Source organism: Choloepus didactylus, chromosome X, assembly GCF_015220235.1.
Source record: "Choloepus didactylus isolate mChoDid1 chromosome X, mChoDid1.pri, whole genome shotgun sequence".
In the NCBI taxonomy this organism is placed as follows: Eukaryota; Metazoa; Chordata; class Mammalia; order Pilosa; family Megalonychidae; genus Choloepus; species Choloepus didactylus.
The window spans coordinates 83,222,366-83,250,038 of record NC_051334.1 but is presented as its reverse complement, the minus strand read 5'-3'; the positions used below and the strand labels follow the sequence as shown (position 1 = coordinate 83,250,038).

At 36.1% G+C, this 27,673-nt stretch overlaps 1 protein-coding gene across 7 annotated transcripts in view; it reads left to right on the top strand.

The window, feature by feature from the left end:
• The window catches only part of ZDHHC15 (zinc finger DHHC-type palmitoyltransferase 15), a 232,114-nt gene that overhangs the window by 106,013 nt on the left and 98,428 nt on the right, over nucleotides 1-27,673 (top strand). For all 7 annotated transcript variants that reach the window (XM_037821525.1, XM_037821523.1, XM_037821519.1 and 4 more), the window contains exons 4-6: nucleotides 23,382-23,502; nucleotides 25,437-25,506; nucleotides 26,979-27,011. In XM_037821525.1, coding sequence (XP_037677453.1) covers nucleotides 23,382-23,502; nucleotides 25,437-25,506; nucleotides 26,979-27,011 — 224 coding nt within the window. The remainder of the gene's footprint in view (nucleotides 1-23,381; nucleotides 23,503-25,436; nucleotides 25,507-26,978; nucleotides 27,012-27,673) is intronic.

Genomic DNA, 27,673 nt, shown 5'->3' with positions numbered 1-27,673 from the left:
TTGGATTCTCAGGCCTCATCTAGTTCAATTCTAAGAAACATATTATTTTAGAACTCAGCTAGGCTCTGCAAATCAGCTTGTAAATTAAAAAAATACAGTAGGTAAATCCTTCATTTCAAACTCTCCTCTTGAATCCAATTGTTTCATGAATATTTGGAGAGCTTTCATGAAAGAATTTGTAATCATATCTGACAATTACATTGTGTGTCTACTGTAAATCAGGTTAGGTTCCAAAGTAGAAAAAAATACCACCCCCAAACATCAGCCAAATCATTGGTTTAAATTGTCCATACTACACTAGGGAAAAGCATCACAAAAGAAGGCAGTACTACAGAAATAGAAGAGAAAATATGTGGCATATAAAAAACAAACAGTAAAATTGCAGAAGTAAGTCATTTTCTATCACTTGAAATGTAAATAGATCAAACACTCCAATTAAAAAGTAGAGACTGGCAGAATAGATAGAAAAACATGATCCAACTACGTACTGTCTACAAGAGACTCACTTTAGAACCAAAGACACAAATAGGTTGAAGGTCAAAGGATGGAAAATCTTACTTTTGCAAATATAACCTAAAAAAGAGATGGTGTGTCTATAGTAAAAACAGGCAAAATAGGCTTTAAGTCAAATATTTGTTCAACAGAAAAAGTGGATATTGATCATTTATAAAGGGTCAACTCTTCAAGAAGATAAAACAATTATATACATATACACACCTAACAACAAGACATCAAAATATATGAAGCAAAAACAGACAGAAAAGAAAGAATAAATATATACATCTACAATAATAGTTGGAGACTTTAATACCCCACTTTCAGTAATATCTAGAGCAAACAGAAGACCAATAAGAAAATAGAGGACTTGAACAATACTATAAACCAATTAGCCCTAATTAGACATATATCAAACATTCCATCCAACAGCAGCAGAATGCACATTCTTTTCAAGTGCTTGTGGATCATTCTCCAGGATAGACCATATGTTAGACCAGAAAGCAGGTCTCAATAATTTTTAAAAGACTGAGATCCTACAAAGTATATTGTACAAACACAATGGAATGAAACTAGGAAAAAAAAAAGAAAGAAAACTGGAAAATTCACAAATATCTGGAAATTAACACACAATTAACTAATGTGTCCAAGAAGAAACCACAATAGAAATTGGAGAATACTTTAAGATGAATGAAAATGAAAACATAACTTAACAAAATTTATGGGATGAAGTGAGGAAAACATGTAGCTACAAATGCCTACATTAAAAACGGAGAAAGATCTCAAACCAATAATTTAACGTCACAGCTTATGAACTGGAAAAAGATGAGTAAACCAACTCACTCAAAGCTAGCAGAAAGAAATAATAAAGATTAGAGCAGAGATAAATAAGACAGGGAATAGTAAAGAATAGTGAGTATCAGTAAAACCAGAAGTTAGTTTGTTCTAGTTTGCTAATGCTGCCAGAATGCAAAACACCAGAAATGGATTGGCTTTTATAGAAGGGGGTTTATTTGGTTACACACTTACAGTCTTAAGGCCATAAAGTGTCCAAGGTAACACATCAACAATCGGGTACCTTCACTGGAGGATGGCCACTGGTGTCCGGAAAACCTCTGTTAGCTGGGAAGGCATGTGGCTGGCGTCTATACCAAAGTTCTGGTTTCAAAATGGCTTTCTCCCAGGACATTCCTCTCTAGGCTGCAGGTCCTCAAAAATGTCACTCTTAGTTGCTCTTGGGGCGTTTTTCCTCTCACAGCTTCTCCAGAGCAAAAGTCTGCTTTCAACAGCTGTCTTCAAACTGTCCCATCATCTGCAGCTCCTCTCTCAGTTCCTGTGCATTCTTCAAAGTGTCCATCTTGGCTGTAGCTCCTCTTCAAAATGTCACTCACAGCTGCACTGAGTTCCCTCTGCCCATCAGCTCATTTATATGGCTCCACTGATCAAGGCCCACCCAATGGGTGGGCCAACACTCCATGGAAATTATCCAATTAGAGTCATCACCCACAGTTGGGTGGGGTGCATCTCCACAGAAACACTCAAAGAATTACAATCTAATCAACACTGATAACGTCTGCCCACACAAGATTACATCAAAGATAATGGCGTTTGGGGGACACAATATATTCAAACTGGCACATAGTTCTTTGAAAAGATCCATAAAATTGACAAACCTTTAGCTTGACTGACCAAGAAAAAAAGAGAAGACCCAAATTGCTAAAGGACAAATGAAGAAGAGAACATAATTATCAACCTTAGAAAAATAAAAAGGAGTATAATGGAATATTATACTCATTATAATATGTGTGGTACAAACTATGGAAATTGACTCGAGAAGATATAAAAATCTGAATATACCTATAACAAGTAAAGAGATTGAATCAGTATTCAAAAACCTCCCACTGAGAAAAGCCCAGCATGAGATGGCAGTTCTGGTGAGTTCTATCAAACAGTTAAAGAATTAACAACAATCCTCAAACACTTCAAAATAATAGAAGAGGAGGCATTCTATGAGGCCAACATTATGTAGAAAACAAATACAAAGAGGTCAAATGAAAAGAAAACTACAGACCAATATGCCTTATACATATGGATGCAAAAATCTAAACAAAACACTAGCAATCCAAATCCAGTAGCATATTGCGAGCACCATGACCACATGGGATTTATCCCAGGAAACCAAGGGTAGTTCAACCTATGAAGATCAAACAATTTAATACTACATTAATAGAATGAAGGAAATAAAATAATCGCAATTGATGTATTAAAAAGCATGTGACAAAATCCAACATCTTTTCATGACAAAAGCACACACACACAAAAACATTAGGAATACAAGAGAACTTCCTCAACATACTAGAAGGCAGTTATTAAAAATCCATAGATAGAAAATGAGGACCAAGATGGTAGTGTTAGATGCTCCAGGGTGCTATTCCCTTCCAGATCTTTGAACAACCAGCAAAAACTGGCAAGGCCATCTTCCTCAGAAATCAAGGAAACAAAGGGTTTCAGTAACTGGGTTTAGTGCTGAATTAAGAAGATGCAGCTTTAAAAAATGGTAGGAGAAGCCCATGGCATCCTTGCTGTCCATTCCCCCATCCCCTCCCCAGCTCAGACTGTACTCCCATTGTGAGTCAGTAGCCCTGTTCCAGAGGAAGCAGAGTAATGACTATGTGCATATTTGGGTGCCTATATTGCCAGTGCCAATCTATTGGGAGCAAACTAAAAGACTGAACAAAGAAACACCTCTCTGGCTTGCTCTCCCTGAAATTACCTTGTAGGCAGGAGTAGCTGGCAGACAGCTAAAGCACTGTTAAAAAAAAAAAAAACAATTAAATCAAAGTGACCTGAGGCCAAGGATTACCTGCTTTAAGAATACAGCACCCAGGAGAGAAGTGGAAATGTCTATTTCATAGGGAGTAGAGGGGGCATTCAAATTTCTGTAAATGGGGGAATTCCTAAGGTTTGCCACAAGTTGATCTTCCTGATAGGAGGCTTACATTCTGAAGGAGAACATCAGCCAACAAAGAGCAAATTTGCAAAGACTGTGAAAGGTGTTTTTTGCACTGATTGGTTTGTTTTTTTATCTCTTGGCACTCAAGGAAATCTTTGTCAAATCACTAGCTGTATACAAACTTAAGGAACAGACAGCTCAGGGACTAAATCCCAGATTTAATACCTTAAAATGTTAAAATGTACAGGGTGCAACAAAAGATTACAAGACAAACAAAGAAACAGGGAGTGAAGGCCCATCCAAAAAGGTAAAAGTCCAGAAATCATTAACAAAGAAGAAAAGACTTTGAACATACTGGACAAAGATTTTTTTTAATGATCCTCAATATGCTCAACATGATAATAGAAAATCCAGAGAAAAAACTGAATGAGATCAGGAAAACAACAAATGAATATGAGAATCTCAAGAGAGAGAAATTTTTTAAAGGAATGTGTGTTAGTTTGAAGCTGTTATGTACCCCAGGAAAGGCCATGTTCTTTTAATCCATTCTTGTGCATGCAGACCTGTTGTGGGTGGGACCTTTTGATTAGGTTATTTCAATTTGAGATGTGAAACATCCCATTCCAAGTGGGTCTTAATCTTTTTACTGGAGTCCTTTATGAGAGGATAAAGGACAGAAAAAGCTGAGAGAATTTAGAGAGAAAAATCCTGGAGAAACTAAGAGAGGACCCACAGAAAGCTCGGAGAGGAAGCCATCAGACCAGAAGCTGAAAACAATGAAACACAGGAGTGAAGCACCAGCAGATTCCAACCATGTGCCTTCCTATGTGACAGAGGTATCCCAGATGCTGGCAGCCTTTCTTCAGAGTTCAGCCTTAATTTGGACATTTTCATGGCCTAAGAACTATAAATTGTAAGTGAATAAATCCCCATTGTAAAAGCCAACCCATTTCTGGTATATGGCATTCCAGCAACTTTAGCAAACCAAAACAGAATGAAAAGGAAATACTGGAGATGAAGATCACAATAACTCAAATGAAAAATTCCCAAGAGGATTTCAACACCAGATTGGAGCTGACAGAAGAAAGAATCAGGAACTCAAAGACAAGAAAGTTGAAATGATTGATTGTGAGGAGCAGAAATAAAAAAGAATGAAAAAAGTGAACAGAGACTAAGAGATCTCTAGGACACAATCAAGTGTACCAATATACACATTATGGGAGTCTGAGAAGAAGAAGAAAGAGAAAAGGTGACAAAATAAATTTTCAAACAAATGGCAGAAAACTTGCCAAATTTAACAAAAGACATGAAAATGCACATTCAAGTAACCCAATGAATTCCAAACAGGATAAACTTGAAAAGAACTATGCTTAGACAGATAACAGTCAAACTGCAATACCAAGGACAAGGAGAGAGTTCTGAAAGCTCAAGAGAAAAAAACATTTTTTGTACAATAGGATCCCTATAAGATTTAGTACCGATTTCTCATCAGAAACCATGGAGTCAAGAAGGCAGTGGGAAGAAATATTTATTACTGACAGAAAATAATTGCCAACCAAGAATTTTATATCTGGTTATATTGTGCTTCAAAAATGAGGGAGAGATTAAGACATACCTAGATAAACGAAAGAGAGAGTTCATCACCACTAGACCTTCCATACAAGCAATGCTAAAAGTTCTTTAGACTGAAAAGTAAGGATTTTTCAGTGGCATCTTCAGTGGATTGAAGTGGCATAAGGAAATAAAGACCTCCAATAAAGGTTCTAAAATGTGAATGCCTAAAAATTAATGACATATCGGTTTTGGACATACAATTACAAAGATATAATTTGTACAAAGTACAACAAAAAGGTAGGAATACAGAGGAGTGTAAGTACAGTGCATGTGTATGCTATTGAAATTAAGTTGGTTTCAAATGAAATATGATTGTTATAGATTTAGAATGTTAAATTTAAGCCCTATAGTAACCATAAAGAAAATATCTAAGAAATACATGCAGAAAGATATGTGGAGGGAGTCCATATGGTACAATACAAAAAAAACACAAATATATATATACACATACATATATATATATATATGTATATATGAAGGTAGGCATTGACAGAAGTATTGAGGGACAAAAAGGGTATAATTTTAAAAGATCAAATAGCAAAAGGTCAAATGAAATTCCTGCATTATCAGTAGTTAATATAAATGTAAATGGATGAAACTCTATAGTCAAAAAGTAGAGATTGGAGAATGGATTAAAAAAAAAAAAAAGCATGCCCCAACCATATGCTGTTTAAAAGAGATTCACCTTAATTTCACAGACACAGGTAGTTTGTAAGGTAAAGGATGGGAAAACATTTATCATGCAAATAGTAACCAAAACAGAGATGGAGCACCTATTCTAATATCAGATAAAATAGATTTTAACTCAAAAACTGTTATGAGAGACAAAGAAAGTCACTATATACTGATAAAGGGATCAATTAAACAAGATAACATAACAATTATAAATATATGTGCACCTATTGGCAGAGCCCCAAAATATATGAAGCAAATATTTACATATTTGAAGGGAGAAATTGATGGTTGTGCATTAATTGTATGAAACTTAAATACAAAACTTTCAGTAATGGAAAGAACTTCTAGACAAAAGATCAATAAGAAAATAGAAGATGTGAATGATATGATAAACCAACAGACCTAACAGACATTTATAGAACACTTCACCCAGCAGCTGCACAATACACATTTTCTCCAGTGTACATGCATTTTTCTCCAGGATAGAATCATATGTTTGGTTACAAAACAAGTTGCAATAGATTCAAGCCTTTGAAATCATACAGTGTACAAAACAAGTCGCAATAGATTCAAGCCTTTGAAATCATACAGTGTATCTTCTCCAACCACAATGGAATGAAGCTAAAAATCAATGACAGAGAAAAGGCTGTGAAACTCACAACACACTCTTAGGCAACCAATGGGTCAAAAGAAGAAATCAAAGGAAAATTAGGAAATATCTTGAGGCAAATGAAAACAAAAACACAGTATACCAAAACATATGGGATGCAACAAAGGCAATGGTGAGGGAAATTTATAGCTCTAAAACTTACATTAATAAAAGAAGATCTCAAATTAGAGACCTACCTCACAACTGGAGGAGCTAGAAATAGAACAACAAACTAAACCTTAAGCAAATAGAAGGAAAAAAATAATAAATATTAGAGCAGAGGTAAGTGAATAGAGAATAAAAATCATTAGAGAGAATCAACAAAACCAAAAGTTGGTTCTCTGAAAAGATCAATAAAATCAACAAATCTTTAGCTACACTGGCAAACAAAAAAAGAGAGAGGACTCAAAATCAGAAATGAAAAGGAGTACATTACTACCAATGCCACAGAAATAAAAAAGATTGTTAGAGGATATTATGAACTATATGGCAATGAATTAGATATCCAAGATGAAATTGTCAAATTCCTAGAAAGAAAAAATCTACCTTTGCTGACTGAAGAAGAAATAGACTATCTCAACAGACCTATAAGAAGGAAAGATTGAATCAGTAATACAAACTGTCCCAAAAAGGTAAAGCCCAGAACCACATGGCTTCATGGAGAATTTTACCAAACATTTCAAGAAGGATTAACACCAATCCTGCCCATATTCTTCCAAAAAATCGAAGATGAGAGAACATTTGCTAAATCATTCTTTGAGGCCAATATTACCCTAATACCAAAGCCAGATAAAGATACCACAAGAGAAGAAAATTACAGACCAATATCCCATACGAATATAGATGCAAAAAAAATCCTCAACAAAATATTAGCATACTGTATCCAACAGCACATTAAAAGAACTACATCATAATCAAGTGGGACTTATCCTAGATATGCAAGGGTGGTTCAACATAAGAAATTCAATTAAAGTAATAAACCACATTCACTGAATGAAGGAGGAAAAAAGCATGATCATCTCAAGTGACACATAAAAGGCATTTGAAAAAATCCAATACCACTTACTGATAAAAACACTTAGGAAACTAAGAATAGAAGGAAACATCCTCAACATGATAAAGGGTATATATGAAAAACCCACAGCTAACATCATACTGAATGGTGAAAGACTGCAAGATTCCCTCTTAGTTCAGGAACAAGACCAGGATGACCACTGTTGCCACTGTCATTCAACATTGTTCTGGAAGCACTAGCCAGAAGAATTAAGCAAGAAAAAGAAATAAAAATCATCCAAACTGGAAACGAAGAAGTAGAACTTTCACTATTTGCAGATGACATGATACAATATACAGAAGATTCTGAAAAATCCACAATGAAGCTCCAAAACTAATAAATGAATTCAGCAAAGTGGCAGGGTAGAAGATCAACACCCCAAGGTCAGTAGTGTTTCTTTTCACAAGCAATGAACAATCAGAAGAAGAAATCAAGAAAAAGAATTCCATTTACAATAGCAACAAAAGAATCAAATATCTAGGAATAAATCTAATCAAAGATGTAAAGGACTTGTACACAGAAAACAACAAAACACTGCTAAAAGAAATCAAAGAAGACCTAAATAAATGGAAGGACATCCCATTTTCATGGATTTGAAGGCTAAATATTGTTAAAATGTCAATTCGACCCAAAGCTATTTACAGATTCAGTGCAAACCCAACCACAATTCCAACAGCCTTCTTTTCAGAATGGAAAAATGAATCACCAAATATGAAAGGGTAAGGGGTACTGAACAGCCAAAACCATCTTGAAAAAGAGAAAGAAGTTGGAGGATATACACTTCCCTATCTTAAAACTTACCACAAACTTACTGTAATCATAAAAGCATGGTAGCGGCACAAGGATATACATATAGACCAATGGAATTGCATTAAGAGTTCAGAAATCAACTCTCACATTTATGGCCAATTAGTTGTTTGGTTTTTTTTTAATAATTTAATTTTATTGAGATATAGTCACATATCATACAGTCATACAAAGCATACAAACAGTTGTTCACAGTACCACCATATAGTTGTGAATCCATCACCAAAATTAATTTTTGAACATTTTCATTACCATACATGCAAAAGTAATAAGAATAAAAATTAAAGTGAAAAAGAACAATTTTTTTTGCCCCGGTTTTCCTACTCATCCATTCATACACTGGACAAAGGACACTGTGATCTACATGGCTTTCCCTATCACATTGTCACCCCTCATAAGCTACATTTTTATACAATCATCTTCAAGATTCAAGGGTTCTGGGTTGTAGTTTGATAGTTTCAGGTATTTACTGCTAGCTATTCCAATTCATTAGAACCTAAAAAGGGTTGTCTACATTGTGTGTAAGAGTGCCCACCTGAGTGACCTCTCAGCTCCTTTTGGAATCTCAGCCACTGAAACCCATTTCATTTCATTTCATATCCCTCTTTTGGTCAAGAAGATGTTCTCCATCCCACGATGCCAGGTCCAGATTCCTCCCCGGGAGTCATACTCCATGTTGCCAGGGGTATTTACACCCCTGGGTGTCAGATCCCATGTAGGAGGGAGGGCAGTGATTTCATCTGCCAAGTTGGCTTAGCTAGAGAGAGAGGGCCACATCTGAGCAACAAAGAGGCATTTGGGAGGAGGCTCTTAGGCAAAATTATAAGCAGGCCTAGCTTATAATTGACTAATTCGTTTTTGGCAAGGGTTCCAAATCCACTCAATGGGGAAAGAATAGCTTCTTCAATAAAAGTAGTTGGGAAAAGGGGATAGTCATATGCAAGATAATTAAGGTGGACTCCCTACCTCATATAATATACAAAAATCAACTCAAAATTGATGATCTACATAAAAGAATCCAAACTATAAAATTCCTATAAGAAAAAATAGGGAAGGATCTTCAGTTTCTTGTGTTAGGTAATGGTTTATTTCAATTTACATCCAAAGCATGAGCAACAAAAAGAAAAAAAAAATAGATAAATAGGACTTCATCAAAACTAAAAGCTTTTGTACATCAAAGGACTCCATCAGGAATGTAAAAATACCACCTATAGAATGGGATAAAATATTTGGAAATAACATATCTGATAAGGGTTTAATATCCAGAATATATAAAGACATCCTGCAACTCAATTTAAAAGTGGGTAGAAGACTCAAATAAACATTTCTCCAAAGAAGATATACAAATGGCCAATAAGCACATGAAAGATGCTCAACAATGTTAGCCATTAGGGAAATCTAATTCAGACTACAGTGAGATACCATTTCACATCGACTAGAATGGCAACTATTTACAACATGGGAAATAACAAGGATTGGAGAGGATTTGGATAAATAGAAACATTCATTGTTGATTGGAATGTAAAATGATGCAATAGCTGTAGAAAATAGTTTGGCAGTTCCTCAGAAATGTAATTATAGAATTACCATATGGCCTGGAAATCAAAACCCTCCCAAAAAAGTAAACAGAGACTCAGCTCTATTTCCACACCAATGTCATAGTTTCAGTATTCAGAATTGCCAAAAGATGGAAGCAAACCAAGTGTCTATCAATGGATGAATGGATAAACAAATGTGGTATATACATACAATGGAATATTATTCAGCCATAAAAAGGAATGAAGTTCTGATACATGCTACAAGATGGTTAACTTTGAAAACAGATGTTGAATGAAATAAGCCAAGCACAATAGGACAAATATTGTATGAACTCACTTAGATGAAATAATTAGAATATGCAAATTTATAGGGTCAGAAATTAGAATATAGGTTACCAGGGGCCAGGTAAGGGTAGTGAATAGGAAGTTAATGCTTAATTGTACAGAGTTTCTGTTTGGAGTGATGCAAAGTTTGCTAATGGATGGTGGTGATGGTAGCATAACATTGTGAATGTAATTTACACCACTGATTAATATATTTCAGTGTGATTAAAGGGGGGATATTTTAGTAGTAATATATGTTAAAAGATAAAAAAATAATTTTTAAACCTTGTTGGTCCTTTTTCTTCTTTCTTATATATTATATAGAATACTTATCTTTTGGAATGCTCATAATCTTTGAATGCTCTTATATGTCAAATATTAATAATTATTTAATGAAATACAAAATAGTCTATCAAAAACAAAAAAAAAAACATTGGTATCATTAGTTTCAATTGTGAAAGACCGAAAGCTTTCCCACTTAGATCTGGAACAAGACAAAGATGTTCACTTTCGTCACTTCTGTTCATCAGTAGTGCTTGAAATATTAACCAGAGCAAGTTGGCAAGAAAAATAAATAAAAGACATCCAAATTGGAAAGTAAGAAGTAAAATTATCTCTTTTCACAAATGACATGTTTTTACATATAGAAAATCCTAAAGAATCCACAAAACACTACTAGAGCTAATAAATGAATTCAGCACAGTTTCAGGGTACAAGATCAATATACCAAAATCAGTTTTATTTCTATATAATAACAATGAACAATCCAAAAATGAAATTAAGAAAAAATTCCATTTAAATTAGCATCAAAAAGATTAAAATACTTAGAATAAACTTAACCAAAGGAGTGCAAGTCTTGTGCACTGAAAATCACAAGACATTGCTGGAAGAAGTTAAAGACCCAAATAAATGAAAAGACATCCATTTACATAGATTAAAAGACCTAATAATGTTAATATGTAAGTAATCCCCAAAGCAATCTACATATCCAATGAATTTCCTATCAGTGTCCCAATGACCATTTTTACAGAAATGAAAAGGCCAATCTTAAGATTCATATGCAATTGCAAGGGACCTTGAATAGTCAAAACAATATTGAAAGAGAACAAATTTGGATAGCTCACAGTTCCCAATTTTAAAATTTGCTACAAACCTTCAGTAATCAAAATGATGTGGTAATGACATAAAGATAGACATGTAGATTTGTAGAATATAATTGATAATCTCAAAAAAAACCATACTTCTGGGTTCAACTGATTTCTGAGAAGGGTGCCAAGGCTATTCAACAAGGAAGAATAGTTTTTTCATCAAATAGTGCTAGGATAACTGGATATTCACATGCAAAATAATACAGCTGGACCTCTACCTCACACCATCTACAAAAATAAACTCAAAAGGGATTGAAGACCTAAATGTAAGAGCTAAAACTATAAGACTCTGAGAGAAAGCATAGGAGTAAATCTTTATAATCTTGATTTTGGCAATAGATTCTAAGATATAACACAAAAACACAAACAAGAACAGAAAAAAATAGATAATGTGGACTTCTTCAAAATTTTAAAAACTTTTGTGCATCAAAGAACACTAACAAAAAAGTGAAAAGACAATTTACAGATTGGGAGGAAAAAATGCCAATTATATGTCTGGTGTCAATTATACTGGTAAGGGACAAGTATCCAGAACACATAAAATAACTGCTACAACTCAACAACAAATAAACAGACAACCCAGTTAAAAAATGGGCAAAGAATTTGAATGGGAGCTTCTCCAAAGAAGATATATAAATGGCCAAGAAGCACATGAAAAGATTCACAAAAATCATTAGTCATTAGAGAAATGCAAATGAAAACCACAATCAGACATCCTTCCCACCCACTAGTATAGACATAATAATAATAATAATAATAAGGAAAATAAGTATTGGTGAAGTTATAGAAAAATTGGAGACCTCTTACATTCTGGTGGGAACATAAATGGTGCATCCACTGTGAAACACAGCTTGTCAGTTCTTTATAAAGTTAAACATAAGATTACCATATGATCCAGCAATTCCACTCCTACAGATACACTCAAAAGAATTGAAAACAGGTGTTCAAACACTTGACTATTCATACAGCACTATGTGCATGACTGTTCATACAGCACTATTCATAACAGCTAGAAGGTAGAAACCACCCAAATATCCATCAACTGATGAGTGGATAAACAAAATATGGTATATCTGTACAATGAGGTATTATTCAGTCATAAAAAGGGAATGAAATACTGATACATGCTACAACATGGATGAACCTTGAAAACATTATGTTAATTGAAAGATGCCAGACACCAGAGTATATATTGTTTTATTCCACTTATGCTACCAGAATATATATTATTATATGTTATATAAATATATTTATATGTTATCATATATTGTATATAAATATATGTTTATGTATTTTATGTATTTCATATATATTTATTTCTAGTATATGCAAGTCCATACAGAGAAAACACTGATTCGTGATTGCCAGGGACTGGACGAGAGTAGAATGGGGAGTGACTTCTTGATAGGTGCAAGGTTTCCTTTTGGGATGATGAAAAAGTTCTGGAACTAGATAGAGGTGATTTGCACAACACTGTGAATGTACTAAACACCACTAAATTGTATGCTTTAAAATGTTAAAATGATGAATATTTTTATGTAAATTTTACCTCAATTTAAAAAATGTCCCCTTCACACTATTTGTGAATCTTGTAGCCCAGTAGAAAGACAGAGTGTTTGGGAATTTTACAGGACTTAAACTGAATGATAGACATGTATGGCAAATTTCTAACATTTAAGATCTGTATTTTCATCATTTTTAATTTGTAAAAAGAAAAAGAAAGTTCTTGGGGCCTATTTGATAGCCAAAACATTAATTTCTCTAATATCAAATGCATCCAATCTGTCACCAAGTATCCTACTCAAAACACATTTACTGGTTCATTGCATTGTAAGCCTCAGTAAGGCTGGATAACTATCAGAAATAGGACATCCAGGCCTGACATCTCATTTCAAACCAAAGCCCATTTGTTGAATAACACACAAGCAGAAACTCTGCCCTCCAAGCAGTTGCATTGTACCATGAGAAAGTTATATTCTCAACAACACTGCAGAAATTAAAAGGCTTCCCCAAGTGCTACTGTTAATTATCAAAATTTAAAAGAATTTTAAAAACCGCTATACTTTTGCATTAGTCAGTATACTTTGTTCTAAGAAAACAAAATGTGTGTGCTTTTTCTTTTAAATTTACAATATGTAGTTGCTATTGCATTAGCATCGCTCTATAGCCATTTGGTTGGGACAATTCTTAATTGTGTGGGTCTCTCCTGGTTGTTGCACACTCCTTAGAATATCGAGCCCCCACCCATTAAAAGCCTCTAGTGCACAGCATTTATTGTAACAGCCAAAATACCTCTACTCATTTACATATTCTCCCTGGGGGGTAGTACCTTAAGATAAAAACTCTAGTTGAGAATGACACAATACCATAAAAACTAATTGCTAGCACAGTTTTTTAAAATCGAATGTGCAATTTTACACATTTCCAATTTATAAAATTAGATATATTTAAATTATCTCAAATATTTTAATAATTTATTTTACTTTTTATCGAGGTATAATATACATACTCTACTCCCAGAATTAAGTTGTAAAATGTACAATTTAATGTATTTTTTACATATATATGCACCATATAATCACCATCCAGATGGATATTGAACATTTCTAACACCCCAAAAATCTTCATGCCCCTTCCCAATCTCCTTTCTGAGGTAAGCACTAATGTGACTTCTTTTACCACAGATTAGTTTTATCTTTTCTTGGACTTCATGAAAAAAGGAATCATAGATTGCACTTTTCCGTGTAATCTTTCTTTCACTCAACATAATGTTTGTTAGATTCATCCATGTTGATGTGTGTTTCAATAGTTCCTTCCCTTTTATTGCTGTAAGTTATTCCCTTTTATCCAATGTATCGCTATACCAAAGTTGGTTTATCCATTCACCCACTGAAGGACACTTGGAATGCTACTTTTTTTTTCCTATTATGAATAAAGCTGCTCTGATCATTCTTTTTTTTTTTTATCTTCATTTTATTGAGATATATTCACATACCATGCAGTCATACAAAACAAATCGTACTTTCGATTGTTTACAGTACCATTACATAGTTGTACATTCATCACCTAAATCAATCCCTGACACCTTCATTAGCACACACACACAAATAACAAGAATAATAATTAGAGTGAAAAAGAGCAATTGAAGTAAAAAAGAACACTGGGTACCTTTGTCTGTTTGTTTCCTTCCCCTATTTTTCTACTCATCCATCCATAAACTAGACAAAGTGGAGTGTGGTCCTTATGGCTTTCCCAATCCCATTGTCACCCCTCATAAGCTACATTTTTATACAACTGTCTTCGAGATTCATGGGTTCTGGGTTGTAGTTTGATAGTTTCAGGTATCTACCACCAGCTACCCCAATTCTTTAGAACCTAAAAAGGGTTGTCTAAAGTGTGCGTAAGAGTGCCCACCAGAGTGACCTCTCGGCTCCTTTTGGATTCTCTCTGCCACTGAAGCTTATTTCATTTCCTTTCACATCCCCCTTTTGGTCAAGATGTTCTCCGTCCCACGATGCCAGGTCTACATTCCTCCCCGGGAGTCATATTCCACGTTGCCAGGGAGATTCACTCCCCTGGGTGTCTGATCCCACATAGGGGGGAGGGCAGTGATTTCACCTTTCAAGTTGGCTTAGCCAGAGAGAGAGGGCCACATCTGAGCAACAAAGAGGCATTCGGGAGGAGGCTCTTAGGCACAACCATAGGGAGGCCTAGCCTCTCCTTTGCAGCAACCGTCTTCCCAAGGGTAAAACCTGTTGTAGAGGGCTCAACCCATCAAACCACCAGTCCCCTATGTCTGTGGTCATGTTAGCAACCATGGAGGTGGGGTAGGTGAATACCCCTGCATTCTCCACAGGCTCCTCAAGGGGGCACTACATCTATTTTTTCCTTGTTTTTCTTTTTTTTTTTTTTTTAACTTTCCCTTCTTTTTTAAATCAACTGTATGAAAAAAAAGTTAAAAAGAAAACAAACATACAATAAAAGAACATTTCAAAGAGACCATAACAAGGGAGTAAGAAAAAGACAACTAACCTAAGATAACTGCTTAACTTCCAACATGTTCCTACTTTACCCCAAGAAAGTTACATAATATAGCAACATTTCTGTGAACTTGTTCCTACGATATCCATCAGAAATTAACAGACCATAGTCATTCCTGGGCATCCCCAGAACGTTAAATAGCTTATCTGTTCTTCTTGGATTATTGTTCCCCCTTCCTTAATTGCTCTCTATTGCTAGTTCCCCTACATTCTACATTATAAACCATTTGTTTTACATTTTTCAAAGTTCACATTAGTGGTAGCATATAATATTTCTCTTTTTGTGCCTGGCTTATTTCGCTCAGCATTATGTCTTCAAGGTTCATCCATATTGTCTTATGTTTCACGAGATCGTTCCTTCTTACTGCCGCGTAGTATTCCATCGTGTGTATATACCACATTTTATTTATCCACTCATCTGTTGAAGGACATTTGGGTTGCTTCCATCTCTTGGCAATTGTGAATAATGCTGCTATGACCATTGGCGTGCAGATATCTGTTCGTGTCACTGCTTTCCGATCTTCCGGGTATATACCGAGAAGTGCAATCGCTGGATGGAATGGTAACTCTATATCTAGTTTTCTAAGGAACTGCCAGACTGACTTCCAGAGTGGCTGAACCATTATACAGGCCCACCAACAGTGAATAAGAGTTCCAATTTCTCCACATCCCCTCCAGCATTTGTAGTTTCCTGTTTGTTTAATGGCAGCCATTCTAACCGGTGTTAGATGGTATCTCATTGTGGTCTTAATTTGCATCTCTCTAATAGCTAGTGAAGCTGAACATTTTTTCATGTGTTTCTTGGCCATTTGTATTTCCTCTTCACAGAACTGTCTTTTCATATCTTTTGCCCATTTTATAATTGGGCTGTCTGTACTATTGTCATTGAGTTGTAGGATTTCTTTATATATGCAAGATATCAGTCTTTTGTCAGATACATGGTTTCCAAAAATTTTTTCCCATTGAGTTGGCTGCCTCTTTGTGTTTTTGAGAAATTCCTTTGAGGTGCAGAAACTTCTAAGCTTGAGGAGTTCCCATTTATCTATTTTCTCTTTTGTTGCTTGTGCTTTGGGTGTAAAGTCTAGGAAGTGGCCGCCTAATACAAGGTCTTGAAGATGTTTTCCTACATTATCTTCTAGGAGTTTTATGGTACTTTCTTTTATATTGAGATCTTTGGTCCATTTTGAGTTAATTTTTGTGTAGGGGGTGAGGTAGGGGTCCTCTTTCATTCTTTTGGATATGGATATCCAACTCTCCCAGCCCCATTTGTTGAAAAGACCATTATGACTCAGTTCAGTGACTTTGGGGGCCTTCTCAAAGATCAGTCGGCCATAGATCTGAGGGTCTATCTCTGAATTCTCAATTCGATTCCATTGATCTATATGTCTATCTTTGTGCCAGTACCATGCTGTTTTGGCAACTGTGGCTTTATAATAAGCTTCAAAGTCAGGGAGTGTAAGTCCTCCCACTTCGTTTTTCTTTTTTAGAGTGTCTTTAGCAATTCGAGGCATCTTCCCTTTCCAAATAAATTTGATAACTAGCTTTTCCAAGTCTGCAAAGTAGGTTGTTGGAATTTTGATTGGGATTGCATTGAATCTGTAGATGAGTTTGGGTAGAATTGACATCTTAATGACATTTAGCCTTCCTATCCATGAACATGGAATATTTTTCCATCTTTTATGGTCCCCTTCTATTTCTTTTAGTAGAGTTATGTAGTTTTCTTTGTATAGCTCTTTTACATGTTTGGTTAAGTTTATTCCTAGGTACTTGATTTTTTTAGTTGCTATTGAAAATGGTATCTTTTTCTTGAGTGTCTCTTCAGTTTGTTCATTTCTAGCATATAGAAACATTACTGACTTATGTGCATTAATCTTGTATCCCGCTACTTTGCTAAATTTGTTTATTAGCTCTAGTAGCTGTATCGTCGATTTCTCAGGGTTTTCTAGATATAAGATCATATCATCTGCAAACAATGACAGTTTTACTTCTTCTTTTCCAATTTGGATGCCTTTTATTTCTTTGTCTTGCCGGATTGCCCTGGCTAGCACTTCCAGCACAATGTTGAATAACAGTGGTGACAGCGGGCATCCTTGTCTTGTTCCTGATCTTAGAGGGAAGGCTTTCAGTCTCACACCATTGAGTACTATGCTGGCTGTGGGTTTTTCATATATGCTCTTTATCATGTTGAGGAAGTTTCCTTCAATTCCTACCTTTTGAAGTGTTTTTATCAAAAAGGGATGTTGGATTTTTTCAAATGCTTTTTCAGCATCTATTGAGATGATCAATTGATTTTTCCCTTTTGACTTCTTAATGTGTTGTAATACATTGATTGATTTTCTTATGTTGAACCATCCTTGCATGCCTGGAATGAACCCCACTTGGTCATGGTGTATGATTTTTTTAATGTGTCTTTGGATTCGATTTGCAAGTATTTTGTTGAGGATTTTTGCATCTATATTCATTAGGGAGATTGGCCGGCAGTTTTCCTTTTTTGTAGCATCTTTGCCTGGTTTTGGTATTAGATTGATGTTAGCTTCATAAAATGAGTTAGGTAGTGTTCCATTTTCTTCAATGTCTTGAAAGAGTTTGAGTAAGATTGGTGTCAGTTCTTTCTGGAAAGTTTGGTAGAATTCCCCTGTGAAGCCATCTGGCCCTGGGCATTTATTTGTGGGAAGATTTTTGATGACTGATTGGATCTCTTTGCTTGTGATGGGTTGGTTGAGGTCTTCTATTTCTTCTCTGGTCAGTCTAGGTTGTTCATATGTTTCCAGGAAATTGTCCATTTCTTCTACATTATCCAGTTTGTTGCCATACAGTTGTTCATAATATCCTCTTATAATTTTTTTAATTTCTTCAGGATCTGCAGTTATGTCACCTTTGTCATTCATTATTTTGTTTATATGGGTCTTCTCTCTTTTTGATTTTGTCAGTCTAGCTAGGGGCTTGTCAATCTTGTTGATCTTCTCGAAGAACCAACTTTTGGTGATATTTATCCTCTCTATTGTTTTTTTGTTCTCTATGTCATTTATTTCTGCTTTAATCCTTGTTATTTCTTTTCTTCTACTTGGTTTAGGATTGGTTTGCTGTTCATTTTCTAGCTTCTTCAGTTGATCCATTGGTTCTTTGATTTTGGCTCTTTCTTCCTTTTTAATATATGCGTTTAGTGCTATAAATTTCCCCCTTAGCACTGCTTTTGCTGCATCCCATAGGTTTCGGTATGTTGTGTTCTCATTTTCATTCGTCTCTATATATTTAGCAATTTCTCTTGCTATTTCTTCTTTAACCCACTGATTGTTTAGGAGTGTGTTGTTTAACCTCCAGGTATTTGTGAATTTTCTAAGTCTCTGATGGTTATTGACTTCTAATTGTATTCCATTGTGGTCAGAGAATGTGCTTTGAATAATTTCAATCTTTTTAAATTTATTGCGGCTTGTTTTATGTCCCAGCATATGATCTATTCTGGAGAAAGTTCCGTGAGCACTAGAACAGTATGTGTATCCTGGTAATTTGGGATGTAATGTCCTGTATATGTCTGTTAAATCTAATTCATTTATCAGATTGTTTAGGTTTTCAATTTCCTTATTGGTCTTCTGTCTGGTTGATCTATCTATAGGAGAGAGTGATGTGTTGAAGTCTCCCACAATTATTGTGGAAACATCAATTGCTTCCTTTAGTTTTGCCAGTGTTTCTCTCATGTATTTTGTGGCACCTTGATTGGGTGCGTAGACATTTACGATTGTTATTTCTTCTTGCTGAATTGCCCCTTTTATTAGTATGTAGTGGCCTTCTTTGTCTCTCAAAACATCCCTGTGTTTGAAGTCTATTTTATCTGAGATTAATATTGCTACACCTGCTTTCTTTTGGCTGTAGCTTGCATGAAATATTTTTTTCCATCCTTTCACTTTCAGTTTCTTTGTGTCCCTGTGTCTAAGATGAGTCTCTTGTATGCAACATATTGATGGTTTATTTTTTTTGATCCATTCTGCGAATCTATTATCTTTTAATTGGGGAGTTTAATCCATTTACATTCAACGTTATAACCGTGAAGGCATTTCTTGAATCAGCCATCTTATCCTTTGGTTTATGTTTGTCATATTTTTCCCCTCTGTCTATTAATATCCTTTATTGTACCCATACCGAATCTCTTTAGTACTGAACCTTTCTCCAGGTCTCTCTGTCCTTTCTTTGTTTCTCTGTCTGTAGGGCTCCCTTGAGTATCTCCAGTAGGGCAGGTCTCTTGTTAGCAAATTCTCTCAGCATTTGTTTGTCTGTGAAAAATTTAAGCTCTCCCTCAAATTTGAAGGAGAGCTTTGCTGGATAAAGTATTCTTGGCTGGAAATTTTTCTCACTCAGAATTTTAAATATATCGTGCCACTGCCTTCTTGCCTCCATGGTGGCTGCTGAGTAGTCACTACTTATTCTTATGCTGTTTCCTTTGTATGTGGTGAATTGCTTTTCTCTTGCTGCTTTCAGAACTTGCTCCTTCTCTTCTGTGTTTGACAGTGTGATCAGTATATGTCTCGGAGTGGGTTTATTTGGATTTATTCTATTTGGAGTTCGCTGAGCATTTATGATTTGTGTATTTATGTTGTTTAGAAGATTTGGGAAGTTTTCCCCAACAATTTCTTTGAATACTCTTCCTAGACCTTTACCCTTTTCTTCCCCTTCTGGACACCAATGAGTCTTATATTTGGACGTTTCATATTATCTATCATATCCCTGAGGTCCATTTTGATTTTTTCAATTTTTTTCCCCATTCTTTCTTTTATGCTTTCATTTTCCATTCTGTCATCTTCCAGGTCACTGATTCGTTGTTCAACTTCCTCTAGTCTTGTACTATGAGTGTCCAGAATCTTTTTAATTTGGTCAACAGTTTCTTTAATTTCCATAAGATCATCCATTTTTTTATTTAGTCTTGCAATGTCTTCTTTATGCTCTTCTAGGGTCTTCTTGATTTCCTTTGTCTCCCGTACTATGGTCTCATTGTTCATCTTTAGTTCTTTGAGTAGCTGCTCTAGGTGCTGTGTGTCTTCTGATGTTTTGATTTGGGTGCTTGGGCTTGGGTTATCCATATCATCTGGTTTTTTCATATGCTTTATAATTTTCTGTTGTTTTTGGCCTCGTGGCATTTGCTGAACTTGATAGGGTTCTTTTAGGATTTGTAGACCAATTGAAGTCCTTATCTCTACTTTATCAGATCTACAGCTTCGTGGAGTACACTTTCTCTAACTAACCAGCAGGTGGCGTCCACGAGCCACCTGTTCTCCACAAGCCAGTTCTCCCCTGCTTAGTCTTTTTGGTGAGTGGGGGAGTGAGTCCTGTGGGGTCCAATTGGTGTACCAAGCTTGCGTGTGTAGTTGGTGTTGCCTGCCCTGTATATGGGGCGTGTTTCTGGGCAGTGAGGGAGGGGGGGTGGCCCTAACAATCAAATCTCCCTGGTGATCCTAGAGTTTTAAAGCTGCTGCAATAGTCTAATCCTTCAGTTCAGTCCTGCCACAGTTTGTCTCTGCCACTGACCCACAAGTCCTTGGTATTGGCGTATGGCTCCTGAGACTTGCAAGTGGGCCCCTCTTCCAGGCTGTGCACCCCGGGTCCTCTGTTGAGGGATAACTGTGCTATGTCACAGGTGAGTGCCGTCCCCCCAGGGCAGTTCTGGGCTGCTGGGCTGTGTAGGGAGGCTCCCAGTCTGCTGAAATGATGGCTGAATGGGGCTTTGTTAATTCACACTGTTCCACCTTCCCAACTCTGGGACAATCAGCTGAGGTTGCAGGGAAGGCTAATGTCCACGCCCAGTTTTGTGGTGTGTGCCTGTTATTTGAAGCACTTCCGTCACACTGGGTTGTGTGGGGCAGCTCTGGGCTATGGGGCTGGCGATGGGCAGGAGTGTTTCCTGTCCACCAGGATGATGGCTGTGAGCGGACACCCCCCTTTTCTTGGGAAGTTGTGGTGTTTAGTGAATTTTCTCAGCCACTGGATTATTGCCTTTTGTCTCAGAGCTCTCTTAGTTCTGCTCCTGACTTGACCTGCCCAAATTGCAAGTCTTTGAAGCTTTCTGTATTGGGCTTCTTAGAGTAATTGTTTTAGAAAAAGAAAAAAAGATTTAAAAAAAAGGGCCCTCCTCAGAGATCTAATGGGTTATTGAAATGCTAAGAGACAAAGCAACCAGGGCCATTAAGGAAAGGTCCACAGGGCAGAGAAATCAGCTTTTCTTCGGGATTTGCATATGCGCCTCAAGGCCTGAGCTCTGCCCTTCCCCTTTCTATGTTCACCAGAGCTCCAAAAAGTCCTCCGCTTTTATTTTGGAGTTTTTCGTGCTGTTTTTTTTCTATGCCTGTCTCCTCTCTGCTGGGCTGGCTGCTCTCAGATTCTCTGGTGTCTGGTCTCAGTCTATCTATGGTTGGAGTTTGGATCAGTAGAATGAGTTTCCGATAAGGGCTGCCACTGCAGTTCTCCCTTCTCCTTCCTGGAGCTGACAGCCCCTCCTCCCACGGGACTGAGCCTGGCAGGGAGGGGCGCGGGTCCCCTGGCCGCAAAAACTTACAGATTTCGCTGATCTCAGCAGTTCCACGTTTTCATGAGTGTTGTATGAAGTATGCCCAAAGTCAGATTGCTCTGTGGTGTCCAGTCCACGCAGTTCCTGGCTTTCTACCTACTTTCCTGGAGGAGTAACTAAAACATACAGCTCACCAGTCCACCATCTTGCCCCGCCTCTCTGATCATTCTTATACATGTCTTTTGGTACCCACACAAACACACACTTTCATTTCTCTTGGGCATATAACTAGGAATGGAATTGCTGGGTCATAGGGCAAGCATGTATTTAATTTAAGTACATAATGCCAAACAGTTTTTCAAAGTGGCTATATAAATTTACATTTCTACAAGATTCTGTGTATCAAATTGCACTGTTTAGGAAATGAAAAGCCAAGGCCAAACTGGAAGAAAATATTTAAGATACCTATTTCTGACAAAAGACTAGTATCCAAACAATAAAAAGAATTCCTACAATTAAATCAATACAAAAAGACAAACACCCCAATTTTTTTAATGAACAAAAGACTTGAATAGATATTTCACAAGAAGATAACCAAATGGCCAATAAACACATGAAAGCATGCTTAATATCATTAGTTTTCAAGGAAGTGCAAATTAAAATCACAGTAAGATACCGCTACTCATCCAGCAGAATAGATATAATTTAAAAGATTGGCAATATCAAATGTTTTTAAATGATAAAAAAATGGACATTTAAAGGAGACTTTTAAATATTTGTTATTATCCAGCACTTTTTTACCAATCTTTTGTAGATATTTCCCCGTTTTATAGGTGAGAAGACTTAAGTTCAGAGTATCTAAGTTTTTCCAAAGTGATCTTTATTAAGTGGCAGAACTGAGATTTAAATCCAGAAATTCTGACCACATATCCTTCTGATTTTCACCTCTTCCTAGACAGAAGAAAGTTTTCAGGTCTGTATTACTATGGGAAATCTTTGGCATATCTTTTGCAAGAAAAGTTAAGTGTGGCACTAACTTGGCAACAAGCTCCATTCCAGACTAAAAATTTCTGAAATAGTGAGGATACCAAAATTCTTCCTCATTTTGCAAGATTAGAATATGCAGACAGTATCTCAAGCAGTTAATCAAGCATCTCAGGAGTGCCATCCGTGTCACCCATGAACCATACTCACCACTTAATAACAAGACATGGTTAATCATCAACAAGGTCCTGGCAGTGAGGTGGCACACATCTGTATGCAACAGCATATTATGGTATAATGGAGTTGATAGGGCTCATGACTTGGAGTCAGATGACCTGGGTTTGGGATCCAAGTCTGCTACTTACTAGTTGAGTGAGTACAGCCTTATTTATAAAATAAGTATCATACCACCTATCTCACAGTATTATGAGAATCAAGAAAAGAGTCAGGTAAAATAATTGAGATAATTAGCCAGATAAAGTAATAAGCCAAATTGGAACCTGGGCTTCAAGAGTAGCTTATTAATATTTCCATTTAAATAGTTGTTATTGTTTAATCTTTTCTGTGAACCTTGAAAAATAGTCTTGTCTGTCACTTCTGCTTCCAGTTCCACTTGTCCTATACAGACAAGGAACGCTATGAAAATGAAGAGAGACCTGAAGTCCAGAAGCAGATGCTTGTTGATATGGCCAAGAAGCTACCAGTTTACACAAGAACTGGGAGTGGAGGTCAGTTCATCCAAGAGGGACAGAGGGAGGTGCAGCTTAGCAAGGATCTCAGAAAGGCTAAGTCATGTATGTTCTCAGGCAGGCCCCTTTTCCTCCCATCTTCTAACAACTACTATGGAGTTTTTCCCCAACATTTTATTATAAAAAATGTCAAACATATATGAAAGTTAAAACAATTGTATAGTGAACTGTATACCCAATACTGGATTCTAAAATTAACATTTTATTATATTGCTTTACCACATATCTGTCCATATGTCCATCCCTCTATCCATCATCCATCCAGACATCTTATTTTTTGGTGCATTTCAAAGTAGGGAGCAGACCTCAGTACACATCCTCCTAAATACTTCAGCATGCATATGAGTTCAAAATTTGCTATTGTTCTTTTTTTTAAAATTTACATACAAAAACATGCACTAATCTTAGGTGTGTCATTGGATGAATTTTGACAAATGCACACACCTTTGAAACCAAAACCCCTGTAAACATTGTTGTCACCCCAGAAAGTTCTCTCATGCCCCTTTCCCAGTCAATCTCATCCCACCTCCCAAAGGTAACAACTATTCTGATATTTTTCCACCATATATTAGTTTTGCCTGCTTTATAATTTTATATAAATGGAATCATACAGTATATATATGCTTTTGTGTCTGGCTTCTTTCATTCAGCATAATCGTTTTGAGATTCATCCATATTGTTGGGAGTATCAGTATTTCATTGTATGAGTACATCACAATTTGTCCATTCACTTGTTGATGCACATATGGCTCGTTTTCAGTGTTTGACTCTTATGAATAAATCTGCTATGAGCATTCTTGTACAAGTATTTGTGCACAGATATGTCTTCATTTCTCTTAGGTAAATATCCACTATGGAGTTTACTCTTGGTTTTCATCTGCATGACTAGAACAGGAGAAGTTGAACCAATTCTCTACCTTTTAAGATTTGAAAACCAAGGCTCTTTTCACAAGTCATCCTAATATTTCTAATAAGGAAGTTGTGTTTCAAGGCTTTGGGAAGTATTCCCTTTGACACTTAGGCACATCATTTATTTGTTCAACAAATATTTATTATGATCCAATATAACAGTTGGGAAAATTTTAATATGGTGTGGATATAGATTCTAAGGACTTATTTTTAATTTTGTTAGGGGGTTAATGGCATGGTGGTTATGTTTTTTTAGGTGGTTATGACTTTTAAAAAGTTTTCATGAATACTAAAATATTTATGGTTTAAAGCAACACAATGTCTGGGTTTTGCTTTAAAATACTCAAAAAAATCCAGTGGAAGGAATATATTAAACAAAAATGGCACAATATTGAAGAGAACCCTGAACTAAAGAGTAAGAAAAAGTATATTGGTCCCAGCTCTGACACTCACTTGTTGTGTGACCTTAGGCAAGTCACCTGACCTCACCCAGGTTTTTACTTCCTTTATCTGTGAAACTGTTGAATGAACTGGTTGTTCTAGCACATCTCTTATATTCTCCAAATAGTTTTTTTCTGAGAACCACTCTCCTTACCATACTGTACGAATTTTATCTACCTCATACAATTCAGCCTCTGGAGCCAGGAGATAAATTATGAAGCCTTTTTTTTCAAGTTGGAAAGTTGGAGTAAACAGGCTAAATGATTTTCCCAAGATCACTCAAGCAATTAATAGTATCGATTGTTGTAAAACACAAAATCTATGCTTGGATATCCAGATATGAAAGCCTTTCTCCTTCTCCTTCATTCACCCGAAGTGCTTTCAAGACTGATCCAAAAGGGACAAAAATACATACCACAATTTAACTATATGATCTTTCATCTGCTTTGTAACTTGAAACAAGATGAATTTGTCTACCCTTAACCAGTGTATAACAAGCCATCCAACTAGGCTAATAAGATACTGATCCCTAACCAGTACTATCCACCTTATTTTTCCTATAGCTGTACGATTCTGTGATCGATGTCATCTGATCAAGCCAGACCGCTGCCACCACTGCTCTGTCTGTGCCATGTAAGTGACAGCCATATTTCTCCTGGGCTGAGTGTGGCCACTGATAGTTGCATAGACAACAAAAAGACTGGTCCTAACACGTAACCATGCCAAGATACAGAGCATTTCCTTTCTATCATAATGAGCACATGTAAAACACCCTCAAAGGAATGGTGATAATTCACACTATTCTAAAGATAGGAAAGGGAAATAAAACCCCATTTTAAAAATAAACTTTTAATTTCAGAACTGTGTTAGATGTACAGAATTATTATGAAGATAGTACAAAGAATTCCTATATACCCCACACCCAGTTTCCCCTATGATTAACATCTTCCATTAGTATGTTACATTTGTTACAATTAATGATCTAGTCTTTATATGCTATTTTAATTAAGGGCCATACTTTATTTAGATTTCCTCAGTTTCTCCCTGATGTCCTTTTTCTGTTCCGGGATCTTATCCAATATACCATGTTGCATTTAATAGTCATATCTCCTTAGGTTCCTCTTGGCTGTAACAGTCTCTCAGATTTTACTTGTTTCTGATGACCTTGACAGTTTTGAGAGTACTATTCAGGTATTTTGTAGAATATTCCTCAACTGGGAATTTGTCTGATGTTTCTCTCATGATTGTACTGGAGTAATATATTTTGGGAAGGAAGATCACAGAGGCAAAGTGCCATTCTCATCACATCATATCAAGGGTACATACTATCAACATAACTTATCACTGTCAATGTCAATCTTGATTACCTGGCTTAGGTTGTATTGGCCAGGCTTCTCTACTGTAAAGTTACTTTTTTCTCCCTTTCCATAATGTACTGTTTTGAAGGAAGTCATTCTGAACAGCCAACATTAAAGAAATGGGGCATTACACTCCACCTCCTTAAGGGCAGAGCATCTACATAAATTATTTGGAAGTTTTTGCATGGGAGATTTGTCTCTTTTCAATCATTTATTTATTTATTCAATCATTTATTTATTTATATCAGTATGGATTCATGGATACACATTTATTTTGTTGCACAAATTGTTACAGCATTACAAAACCCCATTTTTATGTTATTAAATATCATCTTCATATCTATCTTCTTGGGTGCTTGTTCCACCAGTATTTCTCTTAACCTTGATTCATACACAGGCTATAGTCATATGCTTTCTTCTGCACTTTTATTAAACTGGGTATTGAACAAAATGAGAAGAGTCATCTTGGAAATTTTCTTTGTATCAATATCCTTGAGTTTCAAATCCCTTTTAAAAAGTTGGACTTCTATGTATGTAACTTGCCACCAGTGAGATCTTATGAAGTGTTGTGATTGTCTCCTTCTAGGAATAACTAAGGACACAGTAGTTTTGGGGTAGTTACAATGGCAATCTGGGATGGGTATACTGGAGTCATGTAAAAATGCTAGTGAGACTTGAGTGCAATTATGAGGTGTTGATCGTTTTCCATGGCCTCACTTATCATACTGTATTTTGTCCCCTTTGTAGGTGTGTATTAAAAATGGACCATCACTGCCCTTGGTATGTCCCTTTGATTCATTTCTCTCCTCTAAAAGGGTTAAAGTTTTTCAATATGTCCACTTTCCTAAGAATAGTTGTAACAACCCTGTTTCTGCCACCATAACCCATTGGGCTTTCTATTGTGGCAGACATGGGAATGGTAACATTTAAAAGCAAGAATAAATATACCAAAGATATTGTAGTGCATTCCTGTGGTCACAAAGCTAATAGTCTCTGTCCATTAACTTTAGCAATTGGGCATAGTAATGAAATGGAACACAAATCCTACTCCTCTTTGATATTAAAAAATTCTGTTCTGTTTTTAACTGGCTTAATGTTCGAAATACTCTGCAGTAAGATTGTTAAATTAAACAATTCTCCAAATTTTGTAGGGCAGACATAGAAAACCAGTCTGACATCACCTAATGACAAAGAGAATTGCCACTCTGTGCTAAATGTAGCTGCTAAGACTAATATGTTTTCAGCATCCAGGATTCAGGTTTGCTTGGGTGTGTCAGGAACCAGTCCAGAAATATTACATAAGCCATGTGTCTTTATGCTTATAAATGAAAGGAGAAACACATGAGACATGAGCTTGTTTTTCTAGTCGGTTCCTATTAAGGGACTTCTACCTCTGTTGGGCTTCTAAATAACCCAAAATGAAGCATCAAGAGAAACATGCT